This window comes from Piliocolobus tephrosceles, chromosome 2 (genome assembly GCF_002776525.5).
Source record: "Piliocolobus tephrosceles isolate RC106 chromosome 2, ASM277652v3, whole genome shotgun sequence".
NCBI classification, from domain to species: Eukaryota; Metazoa; Chordata; class Mammalia; order Primates; family Cercopithecidae; genus Piliocolobus; species Piliocolobus tephrosceles.
The window spans coordinates 88,947,402-88,969,842 of NC_045435.1; the positions used below are offsets into that span (position 1 = coordinate 88,947,402).

At 38.9% G+C, this 22,441-nt stretch overlaps 1 protein-coding gene across 2 annotated transcripts in view; it reads left to right on the plus strand.

Annotated features, from left to right (window-relative positions):
- SMARCC1 (SWI/SNF related, matrix associated, actin dependent regulator of chromatin subfamily c member 1) overlaps window positions 1–22,441 on the plus strand; it is a 205,889-nt gene that overhangs the window by 107,686 nt on the left and 75,762 nt on the right. For both annotated transcript variants that reach the window (XM_023231828.2, XM_023231829.2), the window contains exons 16-21: window positions 2,071–2,184; window positions 3,606–3,759; window positions 4,791–4,904; window positions 9,929–9,988; window positions 17,975–18,233; window positions 18,927–19,088. In XM_023231828.2, coding sequence (XP_023087596.1) covers window positions 2,071–2,184; window positions 3,606–3,759; window positions 4,791–4,904; window positions 9,929–9,988; window positions 17,975–18,233; window positions 18,927–19,088 — 863 coding nt within the window. The remainder of the gene's footprint in view (window positions 1–2,070; window positions 2,185–3,605; window positions 3,760–4,790; window positions 4,905–9,928; window positions 9,989–17,974; window positions 18,234–18,926; window positions 19,089–22,441) is intronic.

The window sequence follows — 22,441 nt, forward strand, 5'->3', positions numbered from 1 at the left end:
TATCTATCTATCTATCTATCTATCTATCTATCTATCTATCTATCTATCTATTTTTTGGTGGAGACAGGGGTTTCACCATGTTGCCTAGGGTATTCTTTTATTTCTAAACCTTAAACTGTATGGACATCAGCTCTTGGAGTTTAAGTTTGGATTTTAAACCAATTTTTACTATAATGAATTCAGATTTATCCTCACAACTTACCTTTTTTTTTTTTTTTCTTATTGAGATGGAGTCTCACTCTGTCGCTCAGACTTGGGGTACAGTGTTGTAATCTTGGCTCGCTTCAGCCTCCGCCTCCTGGGTTCAAGCTATTCTCCTGCCTCAGCCTCCCAAGTAGCTGGGACTACAGGCATGCACCACCACACCTGACTAATTTTTGTATTTTTAATAGAGATGAGGTTTCACCATGTTGGCCAGGCTGGTCTCGAACTCCTGACCTCAAGTGATCCACTTGCCTTGGCCTCTCAAAGTGCTAGGATTATAGGCATGAGCCACCACGCCTGGTCTGTCCTAACAACTTTCAGCTTGTGTGTGCATGTTCTATTCATCCAGGAGAAAATGAATCTTTATCTTCCTGATGCATGACTGCTAATTAAAAGAGAGACATGATAATATAGCTGCATGTGAATTGAGCTTAATTACATAAAGGATTTTTTTGCTTTTGCATTGGAAATAGAGAAACTCTTATTGGAAGGAAGAAGTTTGGCAGGAAGTACTTTTTGTCTTTCCCTGATGATTCATCATTATATACTTCTAGAACCCTTTTCCCTATATATAAGTACACACCTTTCAGTACTGTAGATACCTTCCCATGTATTAATCAGGGTATAATCTGTTGATTTTTTTTTTTTTTTTTTTTGGCGGGGGGACAAAGTCATTCCGTCACACGGGCTGGAGTGCAGTGGCGTGATCTTGGCTGCCTGAGTTTTGTTTTCGTTGTGTGCCAAGAACTGTTGCTAGGTCTCAAAGTCCTTAACACTTTTGTTATTTAGTACTATATTTTGTGACAGAAGTCATTGGAATCTGCTGTAACAGAATCTCAGTTTCTCTCTCCATTTTCGTATGTTCTTTTCTGGATTTGGTCTCATGGATTCTACTTACTGCTCAGCCATGATCTCCCTTAAAGAACTGCCACGAGGGCCGGGCGCGGTGGCTCAAGCCTGTAATCCCAGCACTTTGGGAGGCCGAGGCAGGCGGATCACGAGGTCAGGAGATCGAGACCATCCTGGTAACGCGGTGAAACCCTGTCTCTACTAAAAAATACAAAAAACTAGCCGGGCGAGGTGGCGGGCACCTGTAGTCCCAGCTACTCGGGAGGCTGAGGCAGGAGAATGGCGTCAACCCGGGAGGCGGAGCTTGCAGTGAGCTGAGATCCGGCCACTGCACTCCAGCCTGGGCGACAGAGCAAGACTCCATCTAAAAAAAAAAAAAAAAAAAAAAACTGCCACGAGAAGTTACATAGCTATTTTCAGAGCCAAATCCACGTGCCACATTTGAAATACAGAAGTGATAGGCAACAGAGGTTGAGAGCATAGATTGAAGAGCCACCACACTGGCTGCAATGAATTCTGGCTCCTTCAGTTACCAACCCTGTGGCTAGGACAAATTCTCTCACAACTCAGTGTTTGTTTCCTCCCCCATAAATGGGATGATAGCAGACCCTACCTGCAATATAGAGCGATTATGAGGATTCAATTGTCAGACATACATTGCTTATAACATTGCCCTGCACACAGTAAAGTATAGATATGTGGTAGTGAGGCAGATAACCTGTGTAACCATGTGTTAGTTTCAGATTCTGCAGTTAACTACTACCATGACCAAGTATGAATTTGTTACTTCACATGAATGTTGTTACATTACTTGTTATTATACATTAATAAACAGTTGTTTTGCATATTTGTGGTTCTAAATTCACTTATAACTTTGCGCAGTATAATTCACTGTTTTTTATGCTCTTGTCTTAATTTGTTGTATTTCTAAGGAATCTGAAGATTTTTGAGTTTCTGAGTAACATTGTTTCTGAAAGGATATGTGTCCACCTTACGAATTTTGCCATTGCTTTTTAGATACTTGGCATATCGAAATTTTATGATTGACACGTATCGCCTAAACCCCCAAGAGTATTTAACTAGCACTGCTTGTCGGAGGAACTTGACTGGAGATGTGTGTGCTGTGATGAGGTAAAATGTTTGACTTTTTCTGAGACATTTAACTGTAGGAATTTACTTATGCTTTGCTGTCATCTAATGTTTGCTTGGTTAAATTGGTTGTTTCAACTGGGTAAAACACCTAATTTTAGTTGTGTCATTTAGGGGTTGATTATATTTTGTTTCCTTTCATTTCATTCAATTTATTTTATTTTTAGTTTATTTCATTAATTTAATTTTATTGTCAAGATGGGATTTCATAATGTTGCCAAGGCTGGTCTCAATCTCCTGGCCTCAAGCAATTCTCCTGCCTTGGCCTCCTGAAGTATTGTGATTGCAGGCGTGAGCACTGTGTTCAGCATTAGTGGTTGAAAATTTAAAATATTTAATTTAGGCTGGGTGCAGTGGCTTATGCCTGTATTCCCAGCACTTGGAGAAGCCAAGGCGGGCAGATCACCTGAGGTCAGGAGTTCAAGCCTGGCCGGCATGGCGAAACCCCTTCTCTACTAAAAATATAAAAATTAGCCAAGCGTGGTGGCACATGACTGTAATCTTAGCTATTGGGAAGGCTGAGGCAGGAGAATTCAGGAGGCAGAGATTGCAGTGAGCTGAGATTGTCCCACTGCATTCCAGCCTGGGCAACAGAGTGAGATTGTGTCTCAAAAAAAATTAAATAAATAAGATAAATAAATATTTAATTTAGTTTTCTAGATTTTACAGTTAACATTTTAATTTTTTTAGTCAAATCATAAAATAACCAGGGAAGGAGTAGATTCAGGTTGGGAGTGGATAAACTCTGCGACCTAGCTCTGCCAAAATAAAAAAAAAAATAGCCAGGTGCGGTGGCCCACACCTGTAATCCCAGCACTTTGGGAGGCCGAGGTGGGTGGATCACCTGAGGTCAGGAGTTCGAAACCAGCCTGGCCAACATGGCGAAACCCTGTTACTACTAAAAATACCAAAAATTAGCTGGGCGTGGTGATGGGCACCTGTACTCTCAGCTACTTGGGAGGCTGAGGCAGAAGAATCGCTTGAACTGAGGAGGCGGAGGAGGTTGCAGTGAGCTGAGATCGCACCATTGCACTCCAGCCTAAGAGACAGAGCGAGACTCTGTCAAGAAAAATGTGGATTTTTTCTATGTGTGTATTTGGTCTGTGTGTGGGTTTTTTTATTACCATGGACCTAAATGCGTATTTGTGCTCTCATTTCTGTGATTTAAATGATTAAACTTTGTAATAGGTTTGGGGGGGTGCTGTGTTACCACCATTATTTGTGGCTTGTAGAAATTGTTCCCCACATAACAAACAAAATCTGTCAAGTAATTTGTGGTGTTTGATAGGCTGCTGAGCACATTTACTTGTTTTATTGTTTCTGTTTTTTAATGGTGTAATGATGATAATAAAGCACATGAAATTGATTCTTTAGATTTTAACTTTCCGAGCTTTATTCTTTAGGGTCCATGCCTTTTTAGAGCAGTGGGGACTCGTTAATTACCAAGTTGACCCGGAAAGCAGACCCATGGCAATGGGACCTCCTCCTACTCCTCATTTTAATGTATTAGCTGATACTCCCTCTGGGCTTGTGCCTCTGCATCTTCGATCACCTCAGGTAAATTAATGTTGACTTTTCATCAGACCTGAATAGTAACAAATGTCTGTTTATAGCATATCTATTTAGGAATGCTATTGTTAGTGCTGTTTCTTTGATGCTTGTTTGTATGTGTGTTTTGGTGTACTGTAAATATTACAGTCCAAAAGAATATATAATGTTTTAAGTTAATGCTGTTCCACCAACCCCAAAACCCAATGCCTTAGTCTATCAAATTATTAATTTACTTTTATATGCATAACTCCCATTATCCTTCTGTCATCAAAAAGACACACATAAGTAAGCAGATGATACAAAATCTTCTTTCCCTTCCTTCAGTCTGTGTTCTAGAAACGTGAAGCAAAGAAATCTTTATAACTTGTCCTAAAAGATTTGTAAAGTGGACATCCATATATACATTATCAAACAGATTATGTCAGACAAATTCTGTATAGCATTAAGTTGGATTCACAGGAACCTAAGGTATAAATTTTGTTCCATTGTGAAATAGAATATAGTAATGAAAATTTGTTATCCTTTCTGGACTTAAAGGGACACCAAAATGTAACTTGTATGTTGAATTTTTGTTAGAAGTATAGTGTAGAAGTGTGGGTATTTATTGTTTTTCGTAGGAAATCCACCAAGAGTGGCTTAAGTTCCAGTATTAAACTTTTTTTTTTTTTTTTTTTTTTTTTTTGAGACGGAGTCTTGCTCTGCTCCCCAGGCTAGAGTGTAGTGGCATGATCTTGGCTCACTGCAATTTCCGCCTCCGGGTTATAAGCGATTCTGCTGCCTCAGTCTCCTGAGTAGCTGGGATTATAGGCACGTGCCACAACGCCCAGCTAATTTTTGTATTTAGTAGAGACGGGGTTTCACCATTTTGGTCAGGCTGGTCTTGAGCTCCTGACCTTGTGATCCGTCCGCCTCGGCCTCCCAAAGTGCTGGGATTACAGGCATGAACCACCATGCCCAGCCCAAACAAATTTTAAAGAACGTTTACCCTCTTGACTTTAAAGAGGCTAACTCAGCCGTTTATCATTTATTTGACTCAGGTTCCTGCTGCTCAACAGATGCTAAATTTTCCTGAGAAAAACAAGGAAAAACCAATTGATTTGCAGAACTTTGGTCTACGTACTGACATTTACTCCAAGAAAACATTAGCAAAGGTAAGGATTTTTTTTCTAATCACATGTAGGCTGCAATCCAGCACATCTTAGTCCTTCGAAGATACATCTGATGAGCTTTCAACTCAAATCTGATGGTATTTTTAAAAACAATTATCGTTTATCTTACCTTTTATATTCCCATATGACTTAGTAGATAGGTATTTTTATTTTTATTTTTATTTTATTTTTATTGTTTGTTTATTTATTTTTTTGAGACGGAGTCTCGCTCTGTCGCCCGGGCTGGAGTGCAGTGGCTGGATCTCAGCTCACTGCAAGCTCCGCCTCCCGGATTTACGCCATTCTCCTGCCTCAGCCTCTCGAGTAGCTGGGACTACAGGCGCCAGCCACCTCACCCGGCTAACTTTTTGTATTTTTTAGTAGAGATGGGGTTTCAGTAGAGACGGGGTTTCACCGTGTTAGCCAGGATGGTCTCGAACTCCTGACCTCGTGATCCGCCCGTCTCGGCCTCCCAAAGTGCTGGGATTACAGGCTTGAGCCACCGCGCCCGGCCGTAGATAGGTATTTTTAAAATAACACTATTAGAGAAATTTGAGGGGAAAATGGGGAATTTGAAGAGAGAATTGGAATCTGTAAAAAGAATCGTGAATATTTTAGAACTGAAAAGTATACTTGATAGGTTTAAAAACAGACTGCATACAGCAGAAGACAGGTTAGTGAACTCAGAGACAAATTAGTAGATATATTGAAACTGAAGTACCAAGAGAAAAAGAAACTGGATTGAGGTAGGGCGGGGCCAGGACGGAGAGGAGAGTGGAAAAGATACATGAGATACAGTTCAAGCTGGACACGGTGGCTCACACCTGTAATTTCAGCACTTTGGGAGGCCAAGGCAGGAGGATCCCTTGAGCCCTGGAGTTTGAGACCAGCCTGGACAATATAGCAAGACTGTGTGTCTCTATTATTAGAAGAAGAAAAAGAAAAAAGAATGATACAGTCCAAAGAATTAATGTTTGTCATTAGAGACCCATAAGAGAACAAATGAAGGAGGAGTGATACTTGAATATATTATAGCCAAAAAGACTTTGGAACAAATTAAAAGATACCAACTCACAAAACAAGAAAGACAGAGCCAGGCTGGGCTCAACACTTTGGGAGACTAGGGCAGTAGGGTTGCCTGAGGCCAGGAGTTCAAGAGGAGCCTTGCCTCTACTGAAAAATACACACAAAAAGAACAGATCCAGATTTATATATAGAGAAAACCACACTCGGGTACATTATGCTTAATCTCTTAAAAACTAACATCTTAAAAGCAGACATGGAGGGTGGGGGTAAGGGTAGAGAAGAACATACTAAATTCAAAAGAATAATAATAAAACCGATAGCTGACTTTTCAACAAAAATGATTAAAGCCAAAGGACAAATACAATAACATTTTTAAATTGTAAAAGAAAAACTATCTCTGGAATTCTGTATCCAGTAGATACTACTTTCAAATAAAGACGTTTGTAGGCATTCATAATGTAGAAAAGTTATCACTAGCACACAGTCTAAGAAAAGTAAAGGAATGTCTTCAGCATAAAGGATAATGGTCCCAGAGGAAAGCACATGACTCCATGAAGGAATAAGGAGCAGAGAAAAGGGTAATCTATGTGGTTAAATATAAAGTAATACAGATTGTTTAAACAATAATATTTGGGATTTATAATGGTAGAAATTACAAGAATGGCAGAAAGGCAGAAGGAGATTAAATTGAATAAATTGTTACAAAGTTTACATTATTTGGAAACATGACAAAAGTCCTGATTCAGGGTAAACTATAATTTGACACAACATTTTGGGACCTGACTGGATCTAATGGAAGAATAAAGAGTGCTAGAAAAAAGGTCAACATGTGAGTCAGTATAAAAGACATCTTCTGGCCAGGCACGGTGGCTCATGCCTGTTTTTGTTAATATAAAATTCAGATCTGAGAAAAACTAACCTATGGTTACAGAAAGTATATACTAGTCTATACTTCTGTAAGTATATACTTTTGTGAGTGTATATACTTCTGTAAGACTAGTATATACTTTTGTGAGTGTATACTTCTGTAAGTATAGACTAGTATATACTTTTGTGTAAAAGACTAGTATATACTTTTTTGAGTGGCTATCAATTTGAGGTTTAAAGGAGGGAGCCTTTTGGGTTTTGATTTGAGTATTATTACATTGTCATATAAGTTGAATTGTATCAAGTTTTATACTAATTTGTGTATTTTATTGTATATGTATCATACCTTCAGAAATACAAAAGAATTTTTTTTGAGACTGAGTTTGCCCTTTTCTCCCAGGCTGGAATGAAGTGGGGCGATCTTGGCTCACTGCAACCTCCACCTCTGTGGTTCAAGTGATTTTCCTGCCTCAGCCTCCCAAATAGCTGGGATTACAGGCGTGTGCCACCACACCTGGCTAATTTTTATATTTTTAGTAGAGACAGGGTGTCTCCATGTTGACTAGGCTGGTCTTGAACTCCTGACTTCAGGTTATCCACCCACCTTGGCCTCCCAGTGTGCTCAGATTACAGGCGTGAGCCACTGGGCCTGGGCATTTTTTTTTTTATGGAGACAGAGTCTCGCTCTGTCGCCCAAGCTGGAGTGCAGTGGTGCAGTCTCAACTCCCTGCAACCGCTGCCTCCCGGTTCAACCGTTTCTCCTGCCTCAGTCTCCCAAGTAGCTGGGACTACAGGCACGTGCCACCACGCCCAGCTAATTTTTGTATTTTTAGTAGAGATGGGGTTTCACCATGTCGGTCAGGCTGGTCTCAAACTCCTGACCTCAGGTGATCCTCCTGCTTCAGCCTCCCAAAGTCCTAGGATTACAGGCGTGAGCCACCACACCTAGCTTTTTTGTATTTGTATTTGTATTTTTTTAAAGAGAGGACATCTCACTGTGTTGTCCTGGTTGGTCTTGACCTCCTGAGCTCCAGTGATCCACCTTTTTCGACCTTCCAGAGTGCTAGGAATACAAGCATGAGCCACCATGCCCAGCCTAATAAAAAAAATTTTTTTTTTAATCATATGGAAGCTTCCGTAATCATTTTGTGGGTGAGGCTTATGTTGTAGAGCCAATTGTTATCAAGAGAGGAAACAGGCTGGGCATGGTGAAACCCCTCTCTACTAAGAAAAAAAAATATATAAAAACTAGCCAGACATGGTGGCGGCCGCCTGTAATTCCAGCTACTCAGGAGGCTGAAGCTCAAGAGTCGCTTGAACCCAGGAGGAAGAGGTTGTAGTGAGCTGAGATCATGCTACTGCACCCCAGCCTGGGTGACAGAGCAAGATTCCATCTTAAAAAAAAAAAGAAGAGGAAGAAACATTGACTAAAGTCTGTGGGGCAGAAAAAATTCTTTTCTACACTTCGTGGCTGAGAAGTGGGAGATGGTTGTTGAGGACCTTCCCTATAAATAAATGTCTGTGTCTAGGTTGTAGAGATCTTCCTTATGTTTGCTCAGGTTTTGTTTCTTCAGAATTCAGATTAAATGTTAATGAATTTTGTTCTTCTTGGGGCTCCAAATCTGATTGGTGATTACCTCTGATTTTGGTTTTTTAAAAGAACCTTTGGTTATCTTAAAGTAATCCTTGGGGATCTCAGCTGTATATTCTGTGTTATAGATACAGGCATCTTTTCTTTCTCACAAAGCCATACTGTAGGAGTTTAATTATTAATTCTGCAATGCTTAGCTTAACTGTTTTTATTCTTTAGTTAAAAGACTACTTATTTTTGATGCATTATTTGTTTTTTTTTTTTGGCAAGTGAACAGGGTATGTCAGAATGTTATGAATTGAATGCCCCAGAGATGTAGCAAATCAGGGTTTAATTTTGTTGTTATTGTTTTATTTTTGTTTTTTCTTTCTTCCTCCATACAGAATTTAATTTTTTCATGCAGTGTGTAGCACTATTGCACTAAGAGATTTAATTATCTAAACTGAGAAACTGTTGACATATACAGGAAAATCACGGATTGTAGAAATGTTTATTTATTAAATGGTAATCTCTCAAAATAGAGTTTTGAGATAGGGAAATACGTTAGAATGTATATTTTGAATTAGTAATGTTTATAGCTGCATGATAATATCCACTATACTACAAATCAAGTCTCCTGAAGATGAGTGAATGCAGCAGGGTCTGCAGATCAAGAAATATAAATTAATCGATTAAATTGTAGTTTTTACACAAGCCGGTCGCACTTCTCTTATACTCACATTGTCACATGAATCATAAACTATAAGGGACTCACATGGAAAAGGTGATTTTGAGTTTACGGACTCACTTGGAGATTCTTTTATATTTGAGAGATGTTTTAAAATGAGATGGTATGGACTTACTACGGTTGGAATCAAGAACCTGTCAGTGTTTTATGTCTGTAGTACATCTGATCCTTGAATCCTGGAAGAAGTACTCTCTTTAAGTTATTACCAAGATATGTGTTATGTTTGTGATATTACACTGATTTATGGTATGTAGTAAATTAATATGCCTTTTTAGCTTGCTAAAGATACTGTTAAGTATCAAAATAATAGAAATAACATATCCAAATAGTTATGGGTCCTTGTTTGACAGCAGGAAGTCTTTTTTGGTTTTTGTTTTTGTGTTTTTTTGAGATGGAGTCTCGCTCTGTTGCCAAGGCTGGAGTGCAGTGGCGCGATCTTGGCTCACTGCAACCTCTGCCTCCTGGGTTCTCCTGCCTCAGTTACCCGAGCAGCTGGCAAGAGCCACCACACCCGACTAAAGTTGTATTTTTAGTAGAGATGGGGACTGGTCTAGAACTCTGACCTCAAGTGATCCACCCACCTTGCCCTCCCAAATGCTGGGATTACAGGCGTGAGCCACCGCGCCCAGCCAGTCTTTGAAATAAGCCAGCATTTCTTTTAGAAGTTTAGGCTCCTTAAAGTGTTTTATTCCTGTTAGTCAAAGACTTACGTTGATAGTTTGTATAACACAGTCACCTGAGCTTGGAAAGTAATTCTACTGAGCTCCATATTCAGCTTTAAAAATGAGCAAAAAATTTCTGATTTTGTTTCCTTAGAGTAAAGGTGCTAGTGCTGGAAGAGAATGGACTGAACAGGAGACCCTTCTACTCCTGGAGGTAAGCAGATTAATGCATATGAGATGTGTGCTAAGATTCTGTGACTAACATTTTATTTTGTTTTGTTTTATTTGGAGGCAGGGTCTTGCTCTGTCATCCAGGCTGAAGTGCAGTGGCCTGATCATGGGTCAGTGCAGCCTCTACATCCAGGCTCAGGTGATCCTCTTACCTTTAGTCCTGAATAGCTGGGACTACAGGCTTGTGCCACCATGCCTGGCTAATTTTTGTATTTTTTGTAGCAGTAGGCTTTCACCATGTTGTCCAGGCTAGTCTCAAACTCCTGGACTCAAGTAATCCTTCCACCTTGGCCTCCCAAAGTTCTGGAACTAAGGCATGAACCACTGTGCCTGGCCTGCGACTAGCATTTTAAATTCACCTTTAGTATTCTGTTTTAAAAAGTGTCCACTGGAGCTCAAAACTCAATCACACATGTGTTTTCCTTTAGAACAGCCATCGTGCTTTGATAGTTGATACTTAAATCCTTTTCTGTGTCTCCCATTGATAGTACAGAATTTTAAAACCGTGTAGTTAGATATTTAGATGATTAAATTGATAATTTTTATAGATTCATCGAGGATGTTTAAGTGAAGCTAATTCCTAATTGTCACACACTCACAACTTATTTTGTTGTGAGTGTGTGACAGTTAGGAATAAAGTGACTACTAAGACAGTTGGTGTCATTGCCTGGATTTATGCTAAGATGTTGCCGCTCCTTTTGCACCATGAATGCAGATGTCGACATAATGAAAAAGACAGTAGTGTCTTAGTATTATCAAGGAAATTGTTTGACATCACAGTCCTAAAAGAGCCCGATGCCCTCTGGGTTCCCAGACCACATAGAGTGGACTTGGTGACATTTTGGTTGCTGTACTGCTTTGATTTGGTTTTTCAGGTTGTTCCAATTGTTGTAATTACTCTAGAAGTATCCTTGGTGCATCAAACTATTTTCATTTCTTTTTTGCATTCCTCTTTTACTTTTTCTTGCCGTTTTCTGCTTCTCCCCCCAACCTTGTCTTTCTCTGTTGTGATCAAAATCAAAACAATCCCTTGTTGTGTGTTCTTTTGCCAGTACTTTGATATGTTCTCATATGCCCATTCAGTATCAGTGATATGCAGAGAGCTTTGCTGACTCACTTTTTTCTTATTTATTTAACTATCTTTCCTATGGTACTGACTGACTCCCTTTTAATTTCAGGACTATTTTGTATAGCTATGTCTACTAGATTTTAATATTAAAATGAATCGTGTTTTCAGTACTTGTGGGTGACTATAAACACACTTTTGTATTGCTATTTTGGAATTTTTGGGCTCTGGAGAGAAAGTAAGTTGTGTAACAATGACTGGGACAATTGTTCTTTTTCTTGCTGCACATTGACGCTGAAACTTTTCTCCTTTTTCATATTTAAGATTAGTAGGTAGTAAAAGTGAGGTAAGAATAACTGAACTACTGTTTAAAGACATCCAAGAGGTCGGGTGGGGTGGCTCACGCCTGTAATCCCAGCACTTTGGGAGGTCAAGGCGGGCAGATCATGAGGTCAGGAGATCGAGACCATCCTGGCTAACACGGTGAAACTCCGTCTCTACTAAAAATACAAAAAATTAGCCAGGCGTGGTGGCAGGCGCCTGTAGTCTCAGCTACTTGGGAGGCTGAGGCAGGAGAGTGGCGGGAACCCAGGAGGCGGAGCTTGCAGTGAGCAGAGATCACACCACTGCACTCCAGCCTGGGCAACGGAGTGAGACTCCGTCTCAAAAAAAAAACAAAAAACAAAACATCCAAGAAAACCACAGTATTCTTACACAATAGTGCATTTTCTCTCCTGCAGGTGGAATGTGTGCAGTGTTTGATTTTTCTTTTAAACTTGCAATTCAGTCAACAGGAATTGTTTGCAATTACACAAAGAGAAATAATTAAGACTTCTCCACATCAGTGTTTACCACTAACATCTTCCATTTATATAGTTTATTTAGAGATACTCAATAGCTTAAGAATATGAAGTCAGATGAGTATTTTTAAATGGATTTATAATCAAATATCGTCTCTTTCTAATAAATTGATAAATCTGGTAGACTCATTGGGGTTTGCTGTTTTCAAAATAGCATCGTACTTTTTTTTCCTTTTTCCCAGACAGGGTTTTACTCCTTTCCCCCATGCTAGTGTGCAGTAGCACAATCTCAGTCCACTGCAGCCTCAGTTTGCTGAGCTCAGGCAATCCTCCCAGCTCAGCCTCTCGAGTAGCTGGGACTACAGGTTTGCACCACCATGCCTGGCTAGTTTTTTTGTATTTTTAATAGAGATGGGGTTTCAGCATGTTGCTCAGGCGGGCATACTATTTTATTAAACAAATATACCACACAGGAAGCATTCCAAATATTTTTTGTATTCTTGAGTCCACCCCTTTGATTTTTAAAAGACCTTGTTTCATAAAGTCTTGTATCAAAGCACAGTTTTTGAGTAAATGCTAAAGGTTAATATCTGGTCATGTTCATTTCCTTGTTATCTTATTGTAAATATTGGAGGCAACATTTCTTTTTTTTTTTTTGAGACGGAGTTTCGCTCTATCACCCAGGCTGGAGTGCAGTGGCCGGATCTCAGCTCACTGCAAGCTCCGCCTCCTGGGTTCACGCCATTCTCCTGCCTCAGCCTCCCGAGTAGCTGGGACTACAGGCGCCGCCACCTCGCCCGGCTAGTTTTTTGTATTTTTAGTAGAGACGGGGTTTCACTGTGTTACCGATCGAGCCAGGATGGTCTCGATCTCCTGACCTCGTGATCCGCCCGTCTTGGCCTCCCAAAGTGCTGGGATTACAGGCTTGAGCCACCTGGCCCGGCCGGAGGCAACATTTCAATTTTAGAAATAGTCAAAGTGGAATGTATACAATAGATAAAGGAATACAGTTTGAAAAAGAAAGATCTTTAATTGGTAGAAATGAAGGATAATGTAAGATTTTATATTAACTTTTTAAAAAGAAATTACTCTGTAAGATCGAGATGATGACGGCTTGTTTGAATAAGACTTCAGTTGTAAAAAGGTATGGGGAATTTCTACTTGAAAATGTGTCATTAGAATGAGTAGGCATATAAAGTCTGAAGTTTGAGGTGAAAAAACAAAATAGCACAACAACAAAAAAGAATAAGTAGCTACAAAAGACCACCACAGTCTTTATGGAAGTTTGAAATTCTGTTGTTAGAATCAGGGCACCAGAAGGAAAGAGAGATAATGGAGCCACTCTATTCCACAGTGATTAAGGCATCAAAAATTTTTTTTCAAATTAATATATATGTACATACATATCTATATATTTTTGCACATATTTAATATAGAGGCAGGGTTTTGCTACTCTGCCCATGCTGGTCTTGAACTCCTGGTCTCTAGTGATCCTCCTGCCTCAGCCTCCCAGAGTGCTTGGATTATAGACGTAAGCCACTGTGCTGGGTACATAGTTTCTTTTTCCTTTGAGACGGAGTCTTGCTCTGTCTCCCAGGTTAGAGTGCAGTGGCATGATCTCGGCTCACTGCAGCCTCTGCCTCCTGGGTTCATGCAATTCTCCTGCCTCAGTCTCCCCAGTAGCTGGGACTACAGATGTGTACCACCACACCCAGCTAATTTTTGTATTTTCACAAGACACGGGGTTTCACCGTGTTGGCCAGGATGGTCTCGATCTCTTGACCTCGTGATCTGCCAACCTCAGACTCCCAAAGTGCTGGGATTACAGGCACAAGCCACCGCGCCTGGCCTTCACAGTTTCTTTTAAGTCCACAACTGATTGCAGTATTCTTCCTGTTCATTTGTAATTATTCTTGGGCTTTAAAGTGACAAGACTTGAATTTGTAAGCTCACTGATTCTCCCTTGATAACTCTAGGGTTTGTCATGTATGCTTTGCTTTCTCATGCTATTTATTTTCCTTTAGATAATTAATAGACATAAAGGCTATACCTGCAAATAAAACTTATAATTTATTAACATTTATGTATCACTGTAAGAGTTTCTCTCTTTTTTCTTTTTTGAGACAGAGTCTCACTCTGTCACCCAGGCTGGAGTGCAGTGGCTTGATCTTGGCTCACTGCGAGCTCTGCCTCCCGGGTTCACCCTATTCTCCTGTCTCAGCCTCCCAAGTAGCTGGGACTACAGGCGCCCGCCACCAAGCCCGGCTACTTTTTTTGTAGTTTTAGTAGAGACAGGGTTTCACCATGTTAGCCAGGAGGGTCTTGATCTCCTGACCTTGTTATCCTCCCGCCTCGGCCTCCCAAAGTGCTGGGATTACAGGCATGAGCCACCGCGCCCAGCCTTCTCTCATTTTTTTTATGCCAGCTAAATTACAGGAAACATAGCATTAGAAGATACTCAGTAACCAACATGGAAGATTTCCTCATAGTGTGCATGCACTTTACATACTTTTTCTTGATGTGCAACCCAGGAAATATTTAATTCTATGTACTTTTGAACTACACTAAGAGGAATAGTAAATCTTCTATTAAAAAACTTTTCTTAAGGACAGAGATTTTCAATCTTTTGGCTTCCCTGGGCCACATTGGAAGAACTGTCTTGGGCCACACATAAGATACACTAACACTAACAATAGCTGATGAGCTTAAAAGAAAAAAATCCCCCAAAAAATCTCATAGTGTTTTAAGAAAGTTTATGAATTTGTATGGGTCACATTCAGTGCCATCCTGGGCCACATGCGGGCTGCAGGCCGCAGGTTGGACAAGCTTGGTTTAGGAGAAGCTTTTTTTTTTAATAAAAAAACAGTCAGCCTTTTTACATTTGAGAGCCTTAGCAAAGTCAGATTTCTTTTTTGGTTTAGTTCAGTTTCCTGTGGTTTGAGTTCAGTAAACTTTATTAGGTATTGTGTTTCGGACACTATGACAGTGCATGTTGAGATCTATAGGACACAGTCTGTACCTTTAAGGAATTCATAGTTTACTTAGGTGACAGAAAGATAAAACACAAAGCTTGAATGCAGAATTCCCAACTTTATGATTAGAGGTATGTCCAGAGCACAAGAGCTGTACAGAGGAGTTGCTTTGCAAACAGACCAGGTAGATAAGTCAATGAACAGCCTTCTGGGAATGGTATAGCTGTGTTGGTCCTAAAACATGATGTTTCCAGTGCAGAACACATGGTTCATAGGCACAATACCTAGTAGGAATATATCAGTGGGACCTGTGTATTCTTGAAACACAAAGAGTAGAGAATAGGGTGGGAGAAGTAGGCAGTGTCCTGATCATGTGTGGCTTAGTTTCATAAGATAATGACACATAATAAAATAGTTTTAGGCAGGAGAGAAGAGTGTTTTACGTAAAACATATTTCACTCTAGCAGCTTGGAGAAGGATGAAATTAAGTATAAAAAGGTAATTATAAGAATCAATTTATGAGGCCGAGTTGGAAGGATCACTTGAGGCCAGAAGTTGGACAGCAGCCTGGGCAACATAGCAAGACTGTGTCTCTAAAAAAAAAGAGAGAGAGAGAACGTTTCCAGGTTGAGTAATGATGAAGACCTGAACCTGGGTTATGGCAGGATGAATGAAGCTGTTTTGTAGTATTATAAGATACTTACTAAAAACCTTTAATTGAATCATTCTCCTTCCTGGCCAGTGTATCACCGCATTGTTCTCTTTTCAAAACATCTCTTTATTTGCCTTTCTTATTAACATTACTGTCAGTTCCCGGGCTCAGACATTTACTGATTCTCAACTCTGTGCTCTTCTGGATGCTGATTCTTGCTTGGATTTTGTATCTCAGAAGGTTCCCCAACTCCACCTTTATTCTGGAAAAAAAAAACTTGGTGAACTTTCTTATTGTTCCCTGGCAAAAGGAACATGAAAAAATATTTTTTAAATAAAAACTTCATTGGAAAAGGGCGTGATAGAGCATGCCTAGAAAATCCCTATCTATAATTAGAAACATAGTACAGCCCCAGTAGATATATTTCTACTTCCGTGGACCTGCGTGAAATGGATTTATTTTTCTTTTTTCTAACAATATGGGTCTTTCAAAAAGTAATTCCTTCTCAAACTACCTGAGGTTACTGAATATCCAGAGGTCACTGAATATCCAGAGGAAACCCAGAATTAGCCTAGTTTTTCAAGGGATTTAATGAGTCAGACCGTTTGCTGGCTTGGGTTTTGAGAAGTCCTGTACCATTCCAGCAGAAATGAAAGCCTGAGCAGCAGTTGGAACCCCGAGTTAAGAATTAATTGATGGCCAGGCGCAGTATTTCACACCTGTAATCTCAGCACTTTGGGAGGCTGAGGTGGGAGGATTGCTTGAATTCAGAAGTCCGTGACCATCCTGGGCAATATAGTGATAACCCATCTCTAAAAATTAAAAACAAACAAACAAACTTTGAAGTAAAATAATTAACTGAAAAAGTAAAACATGGAGACAACTATTGTTATAGAAAGCTCAATCTCACAGTGTAGATCAGTAAATTAGGCTCTAATGCAAGGTTTTTCAGTTGGAGCATTCAATATTGACATTTGGGCCAGTTTTTTTGTTGTTGGAGTGGAGGGTTCATATATGTTTTACAGCATATATTGCCCCTCCTTGTTCTTAGATACCAGCAGCACTTCCCCAGTTGGGTCAACCAAAAATGTTTGCAGACATTGCCAATGTCCTCAAGGGGGCAAAAATTACCCTTCATTGAGAACCATGGTCCTGGAGAGAATGGTGTGAGAGTACCAACTTCAGTATACCACTAAATAAATTCTTGTTACCCAATTAATTCCTCAACTTTCTTAGCACCACATAGTTGTGGTTTTCTTTCTACTGTTCTATCCATTTTTCCCTCGGAGACTCCTTTTAAACTTTTTGTTGGTTTCTTTCAGGATTTTCTCTGAAAAAATCATAAATTATAAAACTAGAAATGTATGTAGTTTATAAATTTTAGAATCAGTTTATCAATTTCTACTAAAAAGAAGCCTACTTGGAGTTTGACTGGAATTGTATTGAATCTAAAGTTCAACTTGGAAATAATTGACATCTTAATACTGAGACTTCTAGTGAATGAACACAATATATCTCTTCCATTATTTTATTTGGGTCTTTTAGTTCTCTCATGTTTTACTCATTCCAGTCTGTTGCTCTTATACATTCTTTATTATGTTTATTCTTCCTCCTAAGTATTTAATTATGCTATTTAAGACAGAGTCTTGCTGTGTTTGTCAGGCTGGCCTTGAACTCCTGGGCTAAAGAGATCCTCTCGCCTCAGCCCCCTGAGTAGCTGCGACTACAGATGTGTGCCCCCACACCCAGTTTTTATGTTACTTTAAATACTTTTTTTCTTCCTGTTTAAAATTGTTCATTGCTATTATGTATGGATATATAGTTGAGTTTCTCTCTTGTCCTTCTATCCTTTGACTTTGCTCAGCTGTTTAGTTTTAGTACTTTTTTTTATAGCTTCCTTAGAATTTTCTATATAAACAGTCATGTCTGTCTGTATTAGTAAAAATGTCAGCCCTCCCTCCCTTCCTTCCTTCCTTCCCTCCTTTCCTTCCTTCCCTATTTTCTTTCTTTCTATCGCTCTTGCCGCCCAGGCTGGAGTGCAGTGACGCAATCTCGGCTCACTGCAACCTCTGCCTCCTGGGTTCAAGCGATTCTTGTACCTCAGCCTCCTGAGTAGCTGGGAGTACAGGCACACACCACCATGCCCGGCTAATTTTTGTATTTTTAGTAGAGATGGAGTTTCACCATGTCATTGGCCAGGCTGATCTCGAACTCCTGACCTCAGGTGATCTGCCTCACAAAGTGCTGGGATTACAGGCATGAGCCACCATGCTTGGAATACTTCTTTCTTTATAGTATGCATGTCTTTTATTTATTTTTCTTGCCTGATTGAAAATAATATAAGGAAAGCCATCAAATCTATTTATGCATAACTATTTGCATTAATTTTTTTTTAAAAAAAAGCTATATAAAGAACTTCTAATATTACACATTACTTTCTTGTTGCCTGACATGAAAGCATCTGTTTTTTCTGTTTTAGGCCCTGGAGATGTATAAGGATGATTGGAACAAAGTGTCGGAACATGTTGGAAGTCGTACTCAGGATGAATGCATCCTCCACTTTTTGAGACTTCCCATTGAGGACCCATACCTTGAGAATTCAGATGCTTCCCTTGGGCCTTTGGCCTACCAGCCTGTCCCCTTTAGTCAGTCAGGAAATCCAGTCATGAGTACTGTTGCTTTTTTGGCATCTGTGGTGGACCCTCGCGTGGCATCTGCTGCAGCAAAAGCGGCTTTGGGTATGGACTTCCCTAAACCATCTCCTCAACAGAAAAACTCAGTTTATCTCAATTTGAATATTACCAGCCATTACATTCATTTCTTTTAATGTAAATAACAAAAATCAGATATTACCTGTGAAAGATACCATATTCTTTATAAAAGTATTACAAAATTTTTAAGTAATGCGTCTTAAAATTAAGAGCTTTAGGAATTGGAGGAACAGAGGTTTTTTTACTGTATATTTTGTGATTAATTTATAATTTGGTATAACTAGCAAAGGAAGTCATTTGATATTCGTGGGTTACACATTAATTATAACTAGAACTTCGTCACATCATAGAACTCTTTCTTGGTTTTATGGATGTTTAATCCTTGCTGTTTTTGTTTTTTTGATTTATTAATCTAGTGCTTTGCTTAAAGTTAAAATATGGACAGCAGTTTTGATTATTGCTGGTATGAGTTGAAAGATCTCTTATTTCAAGGCTCTGTGATGTGTAGGATAAAATGTAGAGCCATAGAATTTCATTATTATTATTATTTTTTAATCTCATTTAGTCCTCTCATTTTGCTGGTGTAGAGGGACTGAGAGCCTGAAGAGGTTGCTACACCTAAGACAATGATATTGTGTTGGGTTTCCCGATGGTGGTTTTACACTGAAGCAAATTTTTGTGCAAAGTTAGATTGCTGTTCCATTTTTATTCTTCAACCAGAGGAGTTTTCTCGGGTCCGGGAGGAGGTACCACTGGAATTGGTTGAAGCTCATGTTAAGAAAGTACAAGAAGCAGCACGAGCCTCTGGGAAAGTGGATCCCACCTACGGCCTGGAGAGCAGCTGCATTGCGGGCACAGGGCCCGATGAGCCAGAGAAGCTTGGTGAGTCACTGCTGCTTTCAAGGGACAGGGTTAATATATGTTTGTATTCCTGTCAGCTTACTCAAGTAATTGGGTTTACCTGCACTAAAAAGTGAGTACAATGATCAGTATAAACTTGTCTTTTAAGATTAGTTTTTTAAGATTATGATTTTTTTTCTCTTGTGTGTTTCTTTAGGTAGCTAGAACTAAAAAAATTGTCTTGTAATTGTTAATGGTATTACAGTTGTGAATTATCTGGTTGCTGTTTGTAGATCCAGGTTTTGAATAGACAGAAGAATACTGAAAGATGCATAGAACTGTAGGTGAAAAAAAAAGAAATGACTTATGATTATGTTAATTTATATGTTGCTGAATGGGTTTCAGTTCATTGTTTTGGGGGTTTTCTTAGCTGAGGAGAAAATCCTGTAACATAAAATTCCTCATTTTAACTGCTTAAAAGTATATAATAGCTTCTGCTCTATTTACAATGCTGTGTGTCTATCACCACTATCTAATTCCAGAACATTTTCCTCATCCCAACAGGAAATCACATACTTATTAAGTGGTCACTCCCCAGTCCTTTTGCTCTTCAGCTGTGGTACCCACTAACAATCTGCTTTCTGTCTCTATGGGTTCGCCTATTCTGGACATTTAATATAAACAGAATCATGTAATATGTGGCCTTTTGTGTCTGCTTCTTTGACTTAGCATGTTTTCAAGGTTCATCCATGTTGTAGCATCCATCAGTACCTCATTCTTGTCAGTGCTGACTATTTCTTTGGGTGGATATAACCAATTATATTTATTTGTCATATACCCAATTATATTTATCTGTCAATTCATGGACATTTTGTTTCCACTTTTACTCTACTATGAAAAATGCTGCTATGAACACTTATATACAAGCTTTTTTGTGAACAGAGGGTTTTCACTTCTTTTGGTTGGGTATATACCTAGGGGTAGAATTGCTGAGTTACATGGTAATTTTGTTTACCTTTTTGAGAAACTGCCAGCCTGTTTTTCATAGTGGCTATACCATTTTATGTTCCTACCCGTAATGTATGACATTTGTAAGTTCTTCACATCCTTGTCAATACTTATTTTTCTATTTTTACCTTTAATAGCCAGTCTAGTGGTTTGATGTTGGGGTTTGTATTTGCACTGATGATTAATGATCTTGAATATCATGTGTTTATTGGCCATTTTTATGTCTTCCTTGGGAAATACCTACTCAGATTCATGTCCCACCCCCCCCCCACCTTTTTTTTTTCTTAGTAGACTGTATGTTTTAGAGCAGTTTTAGGTTCATAGCAAAATTTGATAGACATTACGGAGTTCCTGCATACCACCTGACTACCCCCCACATGCACAGTTTCCCCCACGATCGATATCCCATGCCAGAGTGGAACATTTGTTGATAAACCTACTTTAACACATCATCATCAACTGCAGTCCAAAGTTTTAGTTTATTCTGTAATTGATTCTCACATGTTGAACCACCCTCCCTTTTTGTTTTTTTTGTTTGTTTGTTTGTTTTTTGGTTTTTATTTTGATAAATCCAACTTGGCCTTTGTAAATAATCCATTTAACATGCTATCAGATTCAGTTTGCTAGTGTTTTGTTGAAGATTTTTGCATCTGTATTCATAGATTGTTTGTAGTTTTTTTTTTTTCTGTGATATCTTTGTCTAGTTTTGGTATTAAGGTAATACCAGCCTCAAAGAATAAGTTAGGAATTGTTCTTTTTTTTTTTTTTAAGAAAAGTTTGAGGAGCATTGGAGTTAATTCTTCTTTAAGCATTTGGTAATATTTACTGGTAAAGCCATCACGTCCTGGGCTTTTCTTACTTTCTTGATTACTGATTCTGTCTCTCTTTTTCTTTTTCTTTTTTCTTTTTCTTTTTTTTTTGGAGACGGTGTCTCACTCTCACTCAGACTGGAGTGCAATGGTGTGGTCTTGGCTCACTGCAACCTCTGCCTCCTGGGTTCAAGCAATACTTCCGCCTCAGCCCCTGGAGTAGTTGGGACTACAGGCGCGTGCCACCACACCCGGCTAATTTTTGTATTTTAGTAGAGACGGGGTTTCACTGTGTTGGCCAGGCTGGTCTTGATCTCCTGATCTTGTGAACCACCCACCTCGGCCTCCCAAAGTGTTGGGATTACTGTTGTGAGCCACCACACCCAGCCCTGATTCTGTCTCTTAACTCGTTATAATTCTACTGAGATTTAAACATTTCTTAATGAGTCAGTTTTGGTAGTTTGTGTCTTATAGGAATTTATTCGTTTTATGTAGACTATCTAATTTGTTGGCAAAAAATTTATAACAACAAAAAGGGGAAACAACTGGAATGTCCATCATCTGATGTGTGATAAGCAAAATGTGGTATATCCATACAATGGAATATTACTTGGCTATAAAAAGGAATGAAGTATTGACATATGCCACATCATGGATGAATTTGGAAACATTTGGTAAGTGAAAAGCCAGTGAAAATAGCCAATATACTATATGATTGCATTTATAAGAAAAGTCCTGAAGAGGGAAATCTGTAAAAACAAAGTAGATTAATGGTTGCTCTGTATAGGTGGAATGGAGGATTTGGGGTTGATTGCAAAAGGATACCTCTTTGAAGTAATGAAAATGTTTTAAATTTTACCATAGGGATGGTTGCATGTATCTGTTGATATACTAAATTTCATTGACTTGTACTCCTTCAATGGGTGAATTTTATATTATGTGAATTACATCTCAATAAATTGGTGAATTCTATATTATGTGAATTATATCTCAAAGCTGTCTTTTTAAGTTCACAGTGTCCTCTCATAACTGTCAATAGTAATGTCCTCATTTTCATTACTGATTATAGTAATTTCATCCACTTGCTTTTCTTGTTTTAAAGTCAGTCCAGGTAAAGACTTGTCAATTTTGTCTTTTCAAAGATTCATTGATTCTCTGTTTTTCTGTTCTATAATTTCTCTCCACTCTAATCTTCATTTTTTCCTTCTGCTTGCTTTGGGTTAAATTTGCTTTTTTTTCCTAGTTGTTTTAAGATAGTGTATGTTATTTGAGATCTTATTTAGTAAGGTAGGTGTTTATAGCTGTATGAATTTCCCTCAGTACTGCTTTTGTGACATTCCGTAAGTTTTGATATATTTATTTATGTTTCTGTTCTTCTCAAAGTATTGTATTTTTTTCTTTTCTTTTCTTTTCTTTTCTTTCTTTCTTTCTTTCTTTTTCTTTTTTTCTTTCTCTTTCTTTCTCTCTCTCCTTTCTTTCTGTCTGTCTTTCTGTCTGTCTTTCTGTCTTTTCTTTTCTTTTCTTTTCTTCTGTTCTGTTCTTTCTAGATGGAGTTTCACACTTGTTGCCCAGGCTGAA